Source organism: Rhinolophus ferrumequinum, chromosome X, assembly GCF_004115265.2.
Source record: "Rhinolophus ferrumequinum isolate MPI-CBG mRhiFer1 chromosome X, mRhiFer1_v1.p, whole genome shotgun sequence".
NCBI lineage: Eukaryota > Metazoa > Chordata > Mammalia > Chiroptera > Rhinolophidae > Rhinolophus > Rhinolophus ferrumequinum.
Genome location: NC_046284.1, coordinates 102,394,414 through 102,412,557, shown reverse-complemented (window position 1 = coordinate 102,412,557; position 18,144 = coordinate 102,394,414). Strand labels below are relative to the sequence as shown.

Genomic DNA, 18,144 nt, shown 5'->3' with positions numbered 1-18,144 from the left:
AGAGACTGCATGTGAGGTGATGGTTAGCTTTCAGTTTACTTTTTGTTCCCTCACATGAGAAACTGCATGTGAGGAGATGGTTAGCTTTTGTCTGTTAGTTTTTTGTTCCCTCACATGAGAGACTGAATGTGAGGTGATGGTTAGCTTAGGGTTAAAAACATTCTCGGGGAGGACAGGTGGCTCAGTTGGTTAGAACTGCAAGCTCTGGGCAACAGGGCTGCTGGTTCAATTCCCACATGGGCCAGCAGGCTGCGCCCTCCATAACTAGAATGAAGTCAGTGAGCTGCCGCTGAGCTCCTAGGTGGCTCAGTTGGTTGGAGCACGGGCTCTCAACCACAAGGTTGCCGGTTCAACTCCCGAAAGAGATGGTGAGCTGTACCCCTGCAACTAACAATGGTGACTGGACCTGGAGCTGAGCTGCACCCTCCACAACTAAGATTGAAAGGACAACAACTTGACTTGGATGGAGCTGATGAGTCCTGGGAAAAACACACTACTGTTCCCCAATTTAAAAAATGTCCTGGAAATACACACAGTTCCCCAATAAAGTCCTGTTCCCCTTCCCCAATGAAATCTTAAAAAAAAAAAAATTCTCCCTCATCTCATCACCAGCAGGAGAGATGTGGGATGATGTTGCTTTCTGTCTGTTTCACCCGCATCATCAGATGAAGTGAAGAAATAACTAAGTAATATCAAAATGACGTGACAGACATGTTGCCAGGCTTTGGAAGGCCTTGGGCTGATGGTCCCAGGTGAGAACAGTAAGTATTGTTTATCCAAATAAAATGGCCCTTCAGCCAGATAAGCAATATTTTTATCACAGTAACTGCTGAACCCTCCCGGAACTGGCCATTCCCTGAGGGGGAGGCAGGAACATGAAGCATGGTTGTAAGATACATTTACAGAGATATATAAAACAGACCTCAATTGGCAATACAGGATGCTTTTGTTCTTTGGTGATTAGTGATTTAAAATTTAGAACTTGGAACTTACAACAACAGCAACAACAACGACAACAGCAGCAGCATTCTTGGGAATTTGTTAACATTTTAAGAACTTATATACAGCATGCCACTTGCAGCATCAGGAGATACCCTAGCTTCCTGCCGCGGACCTGATGAGGTCTGGCTGGTTCACGACCTCTCCAGCGTTGTTCCCTACAGTTTGTTCACAGCTTGCAACATCAGGGGACACCCTAATCTCCAGCTGTGGACCTAGTGAGATCTGATCAGTTTTCTGACCTCTCCAATGTTGTTTCCCCACAGTTTGGTGAGCTTTTGGCATATACGATGTTTCCCTGAAAATAAGACGGGGTCTTATATTAATTTTTGCTCCAAAAGATGCATTAGGGTTTATTTTCAAGGGACGTCTTATTTTTTCAGGTACAACAGTCTACATTTATTCAAATACAGTTATGTCATCTTCTTCTGGAACATCGTCATAATGTACTAAATGTGTCTGTCTGGCTGACGATCTTAACTGGGGCTTATTTTTGGGATAGGTCTTTTTTTCGGGGAAACACAGTACTGTTATTAGATAATATCTTATAGAGTTTATTACTGCATTTGAATACTCCTTATTGAGGTTATTTGTATATTTAGCCAAGTGACTTTTGTTCAATAGTAAACATATGTTGGGATCTCTTAAACTTATGTGTATGTACACTCCTTTGATATGACATTGTTATCAATGTATATAGTTTAGTCTTAATTGCCTTTACCTCTGTCACTGCATATTCTTTTAATTGCCTTTGTCTTTTGCTATTGTATATTGCTAAATAAGTTGATTAGATATTGCTGAATAAATTAATTAGCCCCTCTCTAGCATTTGCTCCTCTTTCTTTTCCCCCGCTCATCATTACATCTACACATGCAATGTCAAATAACCTCAAAAGATCAGGGTCTCACAAAATCATCCCAGACATCCTCTTCCCTGCAGTATATAAATCTATCAGAACAGACGTTACTTGAGAATCTAAGTCTACCTGATGAAGAGAAGGAAAATATCAGCCTATTTTTCCCCCATCAGTCCTTCACCTGTGCAGGGATTCCTGCCTTGTGCTTCAGTTTCCACATCATACACCACTCCTAGAACAGGGACCACGGTTTGCATATAGAAAACTGTTCGGGGGTTTGCAGGGATGTAGCATTTCCCAGGAAGCATTTAATCCAAGATACAGGAGCCAAGAGGAGGGCCCCAATGTTAGAGGGCTGGAGAGAACAACACCCCAGAATATAGGGTGTCACACTCAGCCAGGCTTCCACCTGCTCTCAGACTCAGAAGACTCCAGACAGAGCTGTCATGCTGAGCATGCCCTCACTTATTCTTCAGGACTTTCAAGGACTTAAGAGCCCTGGCCTAAGAAGGACAACATCAGTCAGGTAAGTAGAAGGAAGAGTCCCAGTCTGTGACAGATATGAAGGTGAGGATTCTGAATGAGGAGTTATGGAAGGATCCAGAAAAAACAGTGCAGTTCCATAAAGTCTGACTCAGGCTATCAACCCTTGGAGGTCTGGAACAGTCCTGACAGGATGTGGCACATCCTGACTTCCAATTTGGTGGTCCCCAGAAGGTGAGTACCTTGATTTGATGGAAGCAGCCTCAGGCTCACAGAGAGCACACTCCCAAGACTGGTCAGGGGTCAAGGTGACCAGAATGAAGGAATGAAGGAATTAAGAATGAAGGAAGCACCCACCCCATAACAGAGTAGCCCTACAAATTCCCCTTATGCTGTTGGCATTGGGATGTTCAGGAGAGACTTGTGAGGTGGTGGAACCCCTTTATATTCCCTGGAGTGTCTCGTGGAGGTGAGGATCTTGGACTAATGGGGACAGTCCCAGATATGCAGAGAGAAAACCTAGGCCTCAACAAGTATCATGGTAAAGACCCCAAGTGTTAATGATGGTCCCCCACCAGCCAAGGGAGTCAAATCCTATTCTCAGCCCTGGAAAGATGGAGGAGAGCTATGACTGATCACACCTGTGTGGTCTCAGAGTGGGAAGGTCCTTAGTAGGAAGGAGACAGACCGAGTTCTGCAGAAAGAGGAGTCTTGGCCTTAATGGAGTTAAGATGAGGACTCTGACTGCTAAAGACAAAACCTCTCACTAAAATAGGGGCCTCACAGACACATCTCACTGCTGTCAACCTTATGAGGCCCAAGAAGGAGTGGCAATGTGTTGCATAACCAGATATACCCTCTAGGGACTCAAGAAGGTAAGACATAGTTTCGAGGCTGGCTGACTCCTGTCACCAGAAGGAGCAGTCCGAGGCTGTAATAAATACCAGGCAAGGACTCTCAGTGAGGAGCTAGAGATCACTGACTACTAAACAATGGGGTGTGACGGAGCCACGGCCCTACGGAATGCCCACACAGACCTCAGCACCAGTGGCCGGAAGTGGCTCACTGACTTCCGCTTATAAGCCTAGAACGTCGCAAACAGAACGGAGATACAGCGTTTGTTCAGCTGAGAATGGATTCGCAGGACTGATCTGGAGTCAAGGTGAGGAACCTGAGTGGGAACGTAAGAAACCACACCCCTACCATAATAGGTTGCTCGCCCCCCCAAACCTCCCTTCACTAAACTTCGGGCCAAGGCAAGATATCAGACTCTAATTGGCCTGGAATGTGTTAGGGAGAAGGGCTTCCTCTTCGGGAGTAGCCCCCCTTCTACAGAGAGAGAACTTTCAGTCTGAACTGCAGTCAAGATGAGGACCGGGAGGTTTTGTGAGCAAACGTCTACACCTGAAAGGGGGCCACACAGTGCGGCTCCGCTGAGCTCAGCTCTAGGATTTACCGGGCACACTAAAGGCATAAAAAGCTACTAATTTCTCCTCTGGTGGGGACTTACGGAGGTGAGGGCTAGACGTGACAGCTCCCCAGCTGAGCAGAGGAAGCCCCGGGAAGACTTGGCGGGCTGAGGCGGCCCCTCGTTTCTTCTGGAGGTGGTATCAGGGAGGCAAGGGCCTTGCTTTAATGCAGTAAGTCCAGTTAAGCCAAAGGAACCCACTCCCTGATAGGATTCAGGGCCGTGACACTGAGTGAGGATGGGGACCCCGCCCTCCCAGAACATAGGGGGGGGGCCGTAAAGCCGAACTTCTGCTTGCACACCGGGGAGACTGAGGCATGTTGACATGACAAGTTGCACTCATTTTTTCCCAGGGCATGCAGGGAGGTGAGAGACCAGGTCAAAGGCGACAACCTTAGGTCAGCAGCAGCAGAATTTCGCGTTGTGCCCGTTTTCACGAGCAGACCCTTGAAGACTTTGGGGATGTCGCACACTGTATCAGTGGGGCCACAAACTATTCTCCCTATTGTCAGGGCTGGCCGACCTAAAGGATACATGTCCGACAGGAGTGCCCTTCAGTCCTCACTGAAGTGTCACAGGGAGGTGAGGGTATTGGTCAGAGGGGAGTGGACCCAGGTCAGCAGAGGCAGAAATCTTAGAACCCATCATGAATCAAATTTAGACCTCGAGTTGGGATCCTGTGTGGGACTACCTACCTTGGGACTCCACCGGCTTGCAATAGCTCCACGCCCCGGGGGAGCACGTTTGGTCACATAAGGTCAAATTCATTTTCTCCTACTTGGACTCATGGAGGTTGTCTCTTATTATGAGAAATTCTCTACTAGGAGCCAAATTGAGGTAACTCTGTGGAAACTCAAGGGACCAACCAACCCTGAATGAAAGGACATGAAATTATCCATTCTAACCCAATGGTATCAGCGTGAGAAATGCCAGGGAAGAACTGTCAGGTTACTATCCCCACACTTGTTTTATGAGGACTTGTTTTATAAGGGACGTGAGATCCTTAGTCTGAAGGTGTAGACCCAGTAAACAAAAGGCGAGTGCTGCCAAGCCTTACGAGGAGCCAGTGTGAGGAAGTTGACTGACGGCTGCGGACCCAAATGAACTCAAGACAGAAAAGACCCCACTCAGCTCTCAGCACTAAGTGTCCCCTGCAGAAAGTTCATTGAGGCCCACATTCAGTTCCTTCTCCTGGGTATTTTGAGGTGTCAATGTCAGAGCAGCAGAAGGGCAGGTGCCCAGACTCTGGCCACCGTTGACATGATAATAATAAATGTGAATTAGGAGGACCCACATGGCAGAGGACCCCCTGCCAGCACCGGCTGACTTTTGAGTAAACCCAGGGCGGAGCTGGTAGGAGGCAGGGGAAGACTCACTCTTAGGGCGTCATGGTTTTTCTATGGCATTCTTAGGGGACAGACTGACCAGGAGAACAGAGTCCTAGTGGGTTCTCCATCAGTGCCCTCAGAGAAACTTGCAGAGGCTGCCTTCACTGCAGCCCAGGTGAAATTGACCTGCTGCATGTGCTCATATCATCTCATTCCCCATCCACCAGGTACGAAATCACCTGTCCATTGGCCCACTCTCCTGTCTACCTCCCAGACCACAGCCATCATGCCTCGTGGTCAAAATAGTAAGCTCCGTGCTCGTGAGAAACGCCGCCATAACAGAGCTCAGACCCAAGGTCTTAAGGATACCCAGGCAGCTCCTGCAGTGAAAGAAGAGGCCGCTTCATCCTCCTCTCCTGCTTGTGGGGATGGGCCCTCCACCTCCGCTGTGGATGGCACTGTCCCGGCGCCTCCGAGTGTCCCAGCCACCACCAGTGCTGCTGCAGGTCTTTCCTGCAAAAGGTCTGATGGACGTGCCAGGAACCACGTTAAGAAAAGTAAGAATTCCTCCCAGGCCTCTACTTCCTCTGAGAGCTCTGGCCAAGATCTTCTAGATAAGAAAGCAAGTATATTGGTTCAGTTCCTGCTGAATAAATATAAAATGAATGAGCTCATGAAAAAGGCAGACATGCTGAAGGTTATCCACAAAAGGTACAGGAAGGAATTCCCTGAGATCCTGGGGAAAGCCTCTGAGAAATTGGATCTGGTCTTTGGCTTAGAAGTGAAGGAAGTCAAGCCCAACAGTCAGTCCTATACCCTGGTCTGCAACACAGATGATAACGGTGGAGGGAGTCTGAGCAGTGCCTGGCGATTTCCTACAAAAGGAATTCTGATGCCTCTCCTAGGGGTGATCTTCTTGAATGGCAACCGTGCCTCTAAGGAGGAAGTGTGGGAATTCCTGAATTTTTTGGGCATCTATGACGGAAAGAGGCACTTCATCTTTGGGGAGCCCAGGAAGCTCATAGAAGATTTGGTGAAGGAAAAGTACCTGGAGTGCCGGCAGGTGCCCAACAGTGATCCTCCATCCTTTGAATTCCTCTGGGGTTCAAGAGCCTATGCTGAGACCACTAAGATGAGAGTGCTGGAGTTTTTTTCCAAGATCAATGGTACCGCCCCCAGTGACTTCCCATCCCACTATGAAGAGGCTTTCAGAGACGAAGAAGAAAGAGCCCGGGCTGTTTCTCCAACCAAGGCTAGCAAAACTTCCAAGGCTAGTGCGCATTCCAAGTCCACACCCAGCCGCAGCTCTCACCCTGAGTGAGATGTGAGGTGGATACTTCACTATCTGCTTCGAAAGACCAGTTAAGCAGTGTTCCTAATATGCACAAATATATTCTTTTCTTATCTTTTTTTGTTGTTTTGCATTTTCAGGTGCTTTGTTTTCAAAAGAAAGTTCATTTAGATTCATAATGTAAGTTTATGAATGACATGGGTCACACATTCATTGCTGTGTGTCAGATTTAGGAGTAAGATTTTGGTTTTTTTGAAATACACATTGAAAATCCTTAAATCACTTTGTGATCCAAAACAAGATAACATGGCCTTAGGAGAGGAATATCCTGGGAAATAAAGAACTCTACACTAAAATAGCCAGGATCAGAACATTAGAAGATATATATAAAGATAGATCAAGTAAAAGTTGGTCAATTCTTGGTTTGCCTTACTCCACTTAGTCTTTCTTTTTGTAACTTTATAAAGATATGTACCTGAAATTGCTTATGATTTTCAAAAATGTTCGAGAATATAAATCACAATCTAGCTCACTGTTCTTGGGTTTTATTTCACACAATCGCTAATTGAGTATCATCGCTTTGGAAGTCTTCATGCTAGCACTGGGGATGTTAGTCAAAGACCCAGCACATGCCTACACAATTATGGATTCCAGGAGAAGTTATCATAACAAAAGATGATGAGATACACTGCTTCATGAGGAACAAGTCAAGGGGCAGTAAAAGAGGGGTGCTGACAGCATATTACTTAGTTTTCATTGATAAGCAGAATTTTGGACACTTAAGGGGTTTGCTGTTTTCAAGAACACTGCATATTTTCTGACATCTCTCTTAGATTTTAAAAAATAATTCTAGCTGGATGGATGGTAACATGTGAGGTCAAGATAATCAGTAATAACTGCCATTCCCTAACGTCTCCATAGAAGACAGGCATAGAGCCATGCTTTCCGTACATTACACATATTCCAGCAGTCCTACCAGACAGGGTTTATCAGACTCTCTGTACAGTGGAGAGCCTGAATCTCATAGAGTTTGAGTCTGGTAATGTGCAAGCATTCACGGGGTTAGTAAATGGCAAGGCTGGAAGTAGACGGCTGGTCTAAGTCACGGTGAGCCCACACTGTTCTTCTCCTCACACCCTAGACACAACCTGTGCCTCTTATTTCACGTTTCCTCTCCTTACCTCAAAACATACCGAGTGGTGAAAGGCATGGCCTTGTGTCTGAACTACTGGATTGAAAACATAGCCAGGACAGTAAGAATGCCAAAATAATTGAGAGGTATGAAAAAAATAAATGAAAGAGACAACATTCTGTGACTTTATGATCATGTATATTTGCAATGTTAGGTAACCTTTACAGGTTATGTAACAGGAAGCTTTTCATCGAAGAGATAGCAAGCAAGATGAGGGCCCCACGTAAGGGGACAGTGGAGACCAACACCCCAGAATACAGGGGTTCTGAGGGACACAAGTCCCATCTGCTCTCAGACACAGCAGGAACCAGACGAATCTGTATGGCTGAGCAAACCCTCCCTCATTCTTCAGACTTCTAAAGAGCATAAAAGCCTTGATCTAAGGGCAGATTTCTCAGGTCAATAGAGGAAGGAGTATCAGGTTCTCATAGAAAAGGACATGAGAAACCGGAATGGGATAGACGGAGTGACCCAGCCAGAACAATAGGACCCAATGAAGTCCCATCCCCGTTGTCAGCCCTGTGAGGTTCAGAACAGTCCTGGTTGCTCGTGGCTAACACGGACTTTCAGTTCAGGTCCCGGGGAGGTGAGGATTTCGCCAGAACGCTATTGCCTCAGATCCGCAGAGAGTGGAGTCCCAGGCGGGAAAGTTGAATACTCAGAGTGGAGAACCAGCATGGGGACCACTCAACCCCCACTTGACAGGGCTACACCTAGCCCCTCCTCTGCTGTTATCCCTGGGAGGCTCAAGTAGGCACTGACAAACTCAATTCCCCCTTAGACTCTGCGTGCAGTGTCTCAAGGGAATGAGATGCTCGGTGTACAGGCTGGCTTTTCAGCAGAGAGTGGAAGCCCAGGCGTGACCGTGTCAAGATGACAATGCTGTATGAGGAGTGAGGCAACCAACTGTTCCGTAAGACATACGTCCATCTAATGCCCGCTTCTGCAGATGTCCCTGGGAGGTCACAGGCAGAGTCTTCCGGCCTCATTTCCTGAAAGGGGCTGGTCTCAGGGACTTAAACTCCTTGCACTGATGGGTGATACCCCATTCAGCAGAGGAAGGCTACCTGCTTCCTAACAGCAGTCAGCGTGGTGACACTACATAATGATAAGAGGATCCCTCCCAGAAAGAAGTGGGCCACATGCAGCCCCGCCCCTGTAGTCACAACTGAGACCGTGTCACGTAGTCATGGTGACATGATGAGTCATACTCAGTTTCTCCCACAACACCTCAAGGCCGGGAGGAACATCATCAAAGTGGTCAGCCACAGGTGAGCAGAAGAAAGGTTTCCAGATTGCGCCAGGAACCAAGGTAAGGATCCAGAATACTGAAAGGCCCAGCCACGTGCTAAGAGTGGGTTTCAGCACAGATTCCTTCCACTAGTGCTAGCCTTGGCAGACCAGAGGCTGCCTGAGGCCAGATGAGGCAAACCTCACCTCCTCCTAGGGTTTCACAGGGAATTGAGGGCCTCAGTATAAAGGTGCCAGGAGTCAGAGTGAGGACAGTAAAGAGTGGGGAGACACACGACCCATATCATCCGTGGCCACACAGAATCTGCCCCACCGCTAGCGCCAGTAGGACAAAGGCAGAGACGTCAGCCAGAGGGACTCATTTGTTCCCACAGAGGAGTAACAGGGAAGTGAGGGTTTTGGTCTGAGGGCGGCGGTCCCATGTCAACGGAGGGAGGGATGTTAGGCCTGCCCAGAAGTCAAATTTAGGACTTGAGTTGGGTCCCTGAGTGGGACTATCTCTCATACGGCCTGAACCTCCCTGGCACAGATTTCAATGTCATGAAACCATAGGCAGGTACGATCAGATAAGGCCACTCTTACCCCCTCCTGCTGGATTACAGGGAGGTGTGAACCTTACTATGAGGGATTAGTGTCAAGTATAGGAGGAACTGAGCTACAGGCCCTGCCAGGAGTCAAATCTAGGAGGCTGAGAGAAGATTGAGGGGTCCACACAAGTCTGAATAAAGGAGACATGAGAGTCATGTCCCACCCTTTATATCAGCTGTAGAAGGCTCAGGCCAGGGCTATCAGACGATGCCTACCGCTTCACGTCTTTATATCAGGTCGAAAGAAGGTAAAATCTTTCATTTGAAAGTGTGGCCACCCAGCCTCAGAAGACAAGGACATGATACATACCAGGCACTGCAACAGGTGCTTTATATTTACTACACACATTCCACCAATGCAACAAGACAGGGCTTATCAAACTGAGTTCACAGATGAGGAGCCTGAGCTTCACTCAGGTTTTAATAATGTGCCAAAGTTCACATGGCTGGATAGTGACAGAGTGGAAACAGGCCCTTGATTGAAGTTAGTCTGAAGCCCACACTCTCCCACTCCTCCAAGCCTGAGGCCGACCTTGTGTTCTTCAATTCACTTTTTTCTCATTACTGCAAAATATATTCCAAGCAATAAGAAGTAGAACTCTGTGGCCAAACCGCTGGATTTGAATACATAGCCAGAGCAACAATAATACCAAAATAAACATGAGCTATGAATAAAGGGGGAAAAGAGATAACATTTGCTGACAACACGATCACGTACGTATGTGATATCAGATAACCTTAAAGATCAGAGACTTAAAAAAAAATTGACCAACTCAGCCTCCTCTTCTTTATAAAAAGTAAATCTACTAGAACAGAAGATTCCAGTTACATAAGACCTTTACGTCTGGCTGGAGAAGAAAAGGACTAGATTACCATGTTTAATTTCTCTTACAGCCTGGGTCCCCTGGTTTGTACTATGCATTTCCCATATCACATCACTCCCCAGACAGGGACACATTCTCTGCAATGGTAGGAGTAGGGGTAGTGCTCAGTTTTCAGAGATGTGTCAGTTCCCAAGATGCTTTTAATTGAAATGACGAGAACCTATACGAGGACACCCATGAATTAGGACTGGGGAAAGCAACATCCCAGATTACTGGGTGTTATGAGGAGTCCAACCCCTGCATGTTCTGAGACCTGCAAGGCTCCAGGCAGAGCTGTCAGGCTGTGCACCTCCTCACTTTTTCTTCATAGTTGTCAGAGATGTGAGAGTTTTGGTCTAAGGAGGGCAATCTCAGGTCAGCAGAGGGAGGTGTCAGATACGAATGTGACATCCCTTAAAAGAATGAAGGAAGCACCCACCAGTACACTGGGGTCCTATAAAGTCCAGTCCCTGCTGTCAGCCCTTGCAGATCCTGAATTCCATTGCAGGATGAAGTATAAAGAGACTTTGATAGATGAGAAAGACAGAACCAGAGCTATAGTTGCAGCCAGCCCTGAAACTACTGCCATGGCCAAGCCATGTGCCAAGGCCAAGTCTGGCAGCACCTCCCACATCCAGTGAGGTCTCAGAGAGAGTCTTCAGTTATGTTTGAAAGGACAGCCCAACATATTAACTAGTTGGGCACCAGGGTGGAGCTGGAGGGAACACCTTGTATGTTCTTTTTTTGTTCTTGCTCTCCTTGAGGAACTGGGAAATTTATCTGCTTTTGTTTTGTATCACACGTTTATAGCTGTTTTTCAGTATAACTATGAAAGTTTTGGGATTTTGTACAACAAATTGAAAATCCTTGCCTCTCTTTCCATGGTCCACAGCAAGATAACATGTCATGTAGGTAGGGAATTTCTTGCAAATGTAAATGAACCTGCAGTAAAATTGTTGGGATCAAAAAGTTTTCAAAGGTCTTGACTGAGTGGCATCATCAGCAAGATGGTAGACAAGGAATTCCTAACCCGGTTTTCCCATAGAAACACAGATTTAACAATGATATTAGTAACAAAATACTTTCATGAGAGATCAATAATCTAATCAAGAAGTGGCAATACCACTAGCGAGCATGAAACCAAGATCAGCTGAAAGGGGTAGAAGAGCAACTTGACTTTACAGGCATCTGCCCAGCTCAGCACCAAGAGAGACGGTGACTCCTCCAGGTGTGGGGCGACAGAGAGTTGGGTGTATGTTTCATGTGTCCCAAAATCGGTTAGAAAAAATAAATTTATTCAGTAGAGTTGCAGGATACAAAATAAACATGCAAAAATCAGTTGTGTTTTTACATGCTATTCAACCAACTTATTGAAAAAGAAAGTAAGAAAACATTTCCATTGAAAATAGTGTCAAAATAGTGTGGAGGTTCCTCAAAAAATTAAGAATAGAAAATAGTGTCAAAATAGAATAATATACTTAGGAATAAATATAGCTAAGGAGGTGAAATACCTATACACCGAAAACAATAAGACACTGATGGGAGAAATTAAAGACTACACAAATGAAAAGACATCACATATTCATGGACTAAAGGAATTAATATTGTTAAAACATCCATACTACCAAAAGCAGTCTACACGTTCAATGCAATCCCTATAATAATTTCAATGGAATTTTTCACAGAAATAGAAAAAAATGTAAAATTCATATGAAACCACACAACGCCTTTAATAGCCAAAGTAATTTTGAGAGACAGGAACAAAGATATAGGTATAACACTTACTGACCCTCAACTACATTACAAAGCTATATTAATCAAAACAGTGCTATAATGGCATACAAACAGACACATAGAGCATTTTTTCATATATCTGTTGACCGTTTGTATGTCTTCTTGAGAGAAGTTTCTGTTCACGTTTTCTGCCCATTTTTTAATTGGAAGTGGCTCAGGAAGAAGGTCAGCTGAGAAGGAGGTAAGTCTTTGATCCTCAAAACATATTTTAGGAGCTTTCTATTCCATCCACTGAAGAATTCTACCTCACACCGACACTGAAGAACATACGCTAATGGGAGACATAGTACTTAATTCTCCTTGCTAAGCAGCATTTTGCCTGATAGGGTTTTCTTTTTCTTAGAGCATTGATATTCTCTCGCATCACCTGGATTAAAAATTAAATCTCAGAGTAGTGCATGGAAACTCCAGGGGACAAGTTAATCATAGTACCGTAGGACCAACATACTTTAAAGTCTCGACAGGCTTTTTGTATGCACGATACTTGTACCCCAGTCCCCAAGATACAGCTTATGAAACCCATGCCACAGATGGAAAGACTAAGGTTCACAGAGTTTGGTAATGTGCCTAATTTCACATGGCTGTTAAGTGACAGGGTTGGAACCAGACCCCTGGCACGAATTTGTCTGAAGCTTACACTTGTCCTCTGTTCCCAGCCTAAAGACAACTCTGTGTTCCTTAATTCACCTTTCCTCTCACTTCTCCAAAATGTGTATCAGGTAATAAAAAGGATTCTGTAACCCAAACACTCCAATGAAATACATAACCAGAGTAATAACCGTATCAAAACAATTGAGACATTGGAATAAAGAAGAGAGACAGTAATTGGTGATAATGTGATCATGTACATATCTAAAGTCAGCAAACCTCAAAAGTTCTGGGGCTCAGAAAATCATTCCGAACAGCACCTTTCAGATAGAAAGTTAAACCTATTCAACGAGGTGTACAAAGAAGCTAAGTCTAGGGGGTGGGGGGCGCAAGAAGAAATAGATCAACGTATTTTTTCTTTTTTCACTGACAGCAAATTCATCCTGAAATCTCTGCCTATTGTTAGAGTGTCCCTATCTCACATCAATGCTGAAACAGGGAACAATTAACTGACCACACTGCAATAGGGAAGAAGTGGAGAGTTTGCAGAAGTAGCCTTTCCAAGAAGGGTTTTAAACAAGAAACGCAGGCCATGATGAAGAGCGACTTACATGGGGACTGGAGTGAGCATCATGCCAGGCACAGTTGTCAGCCTGAACACCCTGTCACATATTCTTCACAATTGAAGAATATGGAGCCCCGCCCTGGCTGTCAGCCGTCAGACATCCGGGGCATCCACGCCGACGTGACTCCTGGACTTCCGCTTCGGAGCCCGAGGCGCCGCGGGAGCCCGAGCCCGAGGCGGAGCCGCAGCCAGAGCCGAGAGCCTTCTTCGGGTGCGCGCGGCCTTGCTTCCCCTGACGGAGGATTCGCGGGACTGCTCTGGAGTCACGGTGAGGAACCTGAGTGGGAACTTAACAGACCACAGGAATCCCATTAGTAAGGTGGGCCCCATAACCCTCCCCTGCGGTCCGGCGCTCAGAGGCCCCAGCCAAGATGTCGGCCTGTATTCGGCCTGGAATGTGTTAGGGAGAAGGGCTTCCTCTTCGGGAGTAGCCCCCCTTCTACACACGGAGGACGTGTCAGTCCCAACACGACCCAGAGGAGGGCCCTAGTGGGAACATAAGAAACCACATCTCTCGCAATACGAAAGTGAGGGCCCCCCTGTCCCTCGGCAGCGGTCCGGCGCTCAGAGGCCCCAGCCAAGATGTCGGCCTGGAATGTGTTAGGGAGAAGGGCTTCCTCTTCGGGAGTAGCCCCCCTTCTACAGAGAGAGAACTTTCAGTCTGAACTGCAGTCAAGATGAGGACCGGGAGGTTTTGTGAGCAAACGTCTACACGTGAAAGGGGGCCACACAGTGCGGCGCCGCTGAGCTCAGCTCTAGGATTTACCGGGCACACTAAAGGCATAAAAAGCTACTAATTTCTCCTCTGGTGGGGACTTACGGAGGTGAGGGCTAGACGTGACAGCTCCCCAGCTGAGCAGAGGAAGCCCCGGGAAGACTTGGCAGGCTGAGGCGGCCCCTCGTTTCTTCTGGAGGTGGTATCAGGGAGGCAAGGGCCTTGCTTTAATGCAGTAAGTCCAGTTAAGCCAAAGGAACCCACTCCCTGATAGGATTCAGGGCCGTGACACTGAGTGAGGATGGGGACCCCGCCCTCCCAGAACATGGGGGGGGGGCCGTAAAGCCGAACTTCTGCTTGCACACCGGGGAGACTGAGGCATGTTGACATGACGAGTTGCACTCATTTTTTCCCAGGGCATGCAGGGAGGTGAGAGACCAGGTCAAAGGCGACAACCTTAGGTCAGCAGCAGCAGAATTTCGCGTTGTGCCCGGTTTCACGAGCAGACCCTTGAAGACTTTGGGGATGTCGCACACCGTATCAGTGGGGCCACAAACTATTCTCCCTATTGTCAGGGCTGGCCGACCTGAAGGATACATGTCCGACAGGAGTGCCCTTCAGTCCTCACTGAAGTGTCACAGGGAGGTGAGGGTATTGGTCAGAGGGGAGTGGACCCAGGTCAGCAGAGGCAGAAATCTTAGAACCCATCATGAATCAAATTTAGACCTCGAGTTGGGATCCTGTGTGGGACCACCTACCTTGGGACTCCACCGGCTTGCAATAGCTCCACGCCCGGGGGAGCACGTTTGCTCATATAAGGTCAACTTCACTCTCTCATGCTTTGACTCAGGGAGGTTGCCTCTTCCTATGAGGAATTCTCTAGCAAGACACACATTGAGGAACTCGAGTGAGGACGCAAGGAGCCAACCAACTGTGAAAAGAGGGGACATGAAAGCGTCTATCCTCACCCTTTGATAACAGCCCAAGAAATCTCGGGGAAGGGCTGTCAGGTTGAGCATCCCCCTCACTGGTTTTATCAGCACTAAGGGAGGTGGGATCCTGAGTCTGAAGGTGTAGGTTTGAGTCAGCAAAAGGCGAGTGCTGCCAAGCCTTACAAGGAGCCAGTGTGAGGAGGTTGACTGACGGCTGCGGACCCAAATGAACTCAAGACAGAAAGGACCCCACTCCGCTCTCACAATAAGTGTCCCCTGCGGGAAGGTGATCGAGGCCCACCTTCAGTTCCTTCTCCGGGGTCCAAGGGATCTTTGAGGTGTCAACGTCAGAGTAGCAGAGGGGCGGGTGCCCAGACTTTGGCCACAGTTGACATGATAATTTTGAATGTGAACTAGAAGGACTCCATGTGGCAGAACACAGGGATCCCCCTGCCAGCACCTGCTGACTTTTGAGTAAACCCAGGGCGGAGCTGGTAGGAGGCAGGGGAAGACTCACTCTTAGGGCGTCATGGTTTTTCTATGGCATTCTTAGGGGACAGACTGACCAGGAGAACAGAGTCCTAGTGGGTTCTCCATCAGAGCCCTCAGGGAAACTTGCAGAGGCTGCCTTCACTGCAGCCCAGGTGAAATTGACCTGTTGCACGTGCTCATATCATCTCATTCCCCATCCACCAGGTACGAAATCACCTGTCCACTGGCCTACTCTCCTGTCTGCCTCCCGGACCACATTCATCATGCCTCGTGGTCTGAAGAGTAAGCTCCGTGCTCGTGAGAAACGCCGCCATAACAGAGCTCAGACCCAAGGTCTTCACGGTTCTCAGGCAGCTGAAGCAGAGGAAGAAGAAACCAGTTCACCCTCCTCTCCTGCTTGTGAGGATGGTCCCTCCACCTCCGCTGTGGCTGGCACTGTCCCGGCCCCTCCAAGTGTCCCAGCCACCACCAGTGCCGCTGCAGGTGTTTCCTGCAAACGTTCTGATGCTTTTGCCATGTGCCATGTTAAGAAAAGTAAAAATTCCTCCCAGGCCTCAACTTCCACTGAGAGCTCTGTCCAAGATCTTCTAACGACGAAGGTGAATATGTTGGTGCAGTTTCTGCTGTTTAAATATAAAATGAATGAGCCCATTAAAAAGGCAGATATGCTGAAGATTGTCCACAAAAGTTACAGGCAACAATTCCCTGAGATCCTCCAGAAAGCCTCTGAGCACATGATTGTGGTCTTTGGCCTAGAATTAATGGAAGTCAAGCCCAACAGTCAATCCTATACCCTTGTCCGCAAGCAAGATGACACCAATGATGGGAGTCAGAGCAGCGCCTGGCAATTTCCTCCAAGAGGGATTCTGATGCCTCTCCTGGGTGTGATCTTTCTGCGTCACAACAGCGCCCCTGAGGAGGACATCTGGGAAATCCTGAATATGTGGGGAATCTATGACGGAAAGAGGCACGTCATCTTCGGGGAGCCCAGGAAGCTCATCGAAGATTTGGTGAAGGAAAAGTACCTGGGGTACCGGGAGGTACCCAACACTGATCTTCCACCCTGTGAATACCTGTGGCGTCCAAGAGCCCAAACTGAGACCACCAAGATGCAAGTCCTGGAGTTCTTGTGCAATATCAATGGTACCGCCCCCAGTGACTTTCCATGCCATTATGAACAGGCTTTGAGAGATGAGGAACAGAGAGCCCGGGCCACTGCTGCCACCATGGCTGGCACTGCCTCCAAGTCCAGTGGGGTCCCCAGGGCCACATCCAGCCGCTAAACTCCCCTGAGTGAGGTCTGAGGTGGATACTTCACTGTCTGGTTTGAAAGGCCTGTTAAGCAGTGTTCCTAATATGCACAAATATCTTGTTGTCTAATCTAGTTTTGCATTTTCGTGTGGTGGTCTTTTCAACAAAAAGTTCATGTAGATTCAAAATGTACGTTTATAAATGACATGGATCCGACATTCATTGCTCTGTGTCAGGTTTAGGAGTAAGACTTTGGTGTTTTGAAATACACATTGAAATTCCTTAAATCGCTTTGTGATCCAAAACAAGGCAACATGTCTGCTTGATAGGGATATCCTTGGAAATGTGAAGAATTCTACACCAAGATAGTGGGAAAAGAAGATAAAAAGACATGTAGAGATAGATCAAGTAAAAGTTGGACAATCCTTGTTCTGCCGTACTCATTTAGAATTCTTTATGTAAGTTTAAAAGATGTATTCCTGAATTTGCTTATGTGTTCCAAGCAAGTTTGACAATATAAACCAGAGTGAATTTACCTCTCCATGGTCGTGCCTTTTATTTCACACAATCGTTAACCGAACATCATCGCTTTGGAAGTCTTCATGCTTGCACTGGGGATGTTTAGTCAAAGAAGACCCAGCACGTGCCCATGCAATTATAGATTCTAGGAGAACCTATCATTAGAAAACAGGGCGAGATACACTACTTCATGAGGCACAAGTCAAAAGGGCCGTAAGGGGGGTTGCAGACAACATATTACTTAGTTTTCATCGATAAACAGAATTTTGGCCACTTAAGGGGTTTCCCATTTTTCTAAAACACTGCATAGTTTCCGACTTCCCTTAGATATAAAAAAAAAAAAAAAAAAAAAAATTCCAGCTGGATGGATGGTAACATGTGAGGTCAAGATGATCAGTAATAACTGCCATTCCCTAACGTCTCCATAGAAGACAGGCATAGTGCCATGCTCTCCGTACGTTACACATATTCCAGTAATAACTGCCATTCCCTAACGTCTCCATAGAAGACAGGCATAGTGCCATGCTCTCCGTACGTTACACATATTCCAGCAGTCCTACCAGACAGGGTTCATCAGACTCTCTGTACAGTGGAGAGCCTGAATCTCATAGAGTTTGAGTCTGTTAATGTGCAAGCATTCACGGGGTTAGTAAATGGCAAGGCTGGAAGTAGACGGCTGGTCTAAGTCACGGTGAGCCCACACTGTTGTTCTCCTCACACCCTGAGACACAAGCTGTGCCTCTCATTTCAGGTTTCCTCTCCTTACCTCAAAACATATCGAGTGGTGAAAGGCATGGCCTTGTGTCCGAACTACTGGATTGAAAACATAGCCAGGACAGTAAGAATGCCACAATGATTGAGAGGTATGAACCAATATGAGCCAATATTCTGTGACATTATGATCGCCTAC

At 47.0% G+C, this 18,144-nt stretch overlaps 2 protein-coding genes across 2 annotated transcripts; both read left to right on the top strand.

Moving 5' to 3' along the window:
- Positions 1-5,420: 5,420 nt before the first annotated feature.
- LOC117019670 (melanoma-associated antigen B1-like) lies at positions 5,421-6,455 on the top strand. The gene has a single exon (XM_033101749.1). The coding sequence runs from the start codon at positions 5,421-5,423 to the stop codon at positions 6,453-6,455; it is 1,035 nt and encodes a 344-aa protein (XP_032957640.1).
- Positions 6,456-15,727: 9,272 nt separating this feature from the next.
- On the top strand, positions 15,728-16,747 carry LOC117019606 (melanoma-associated antigen B4-like). Its single transcript, XM_033101617.1, has one exon. It carries the CDS (start codon positions 15,728-15,730, stop codon positions 16,745-16,747), a length of 1,020 nt encoding a protein of 339 aa, XP_032957508.1.
- Positions 16,748-18,144: the final 1,397 nt, after the last annotated feature.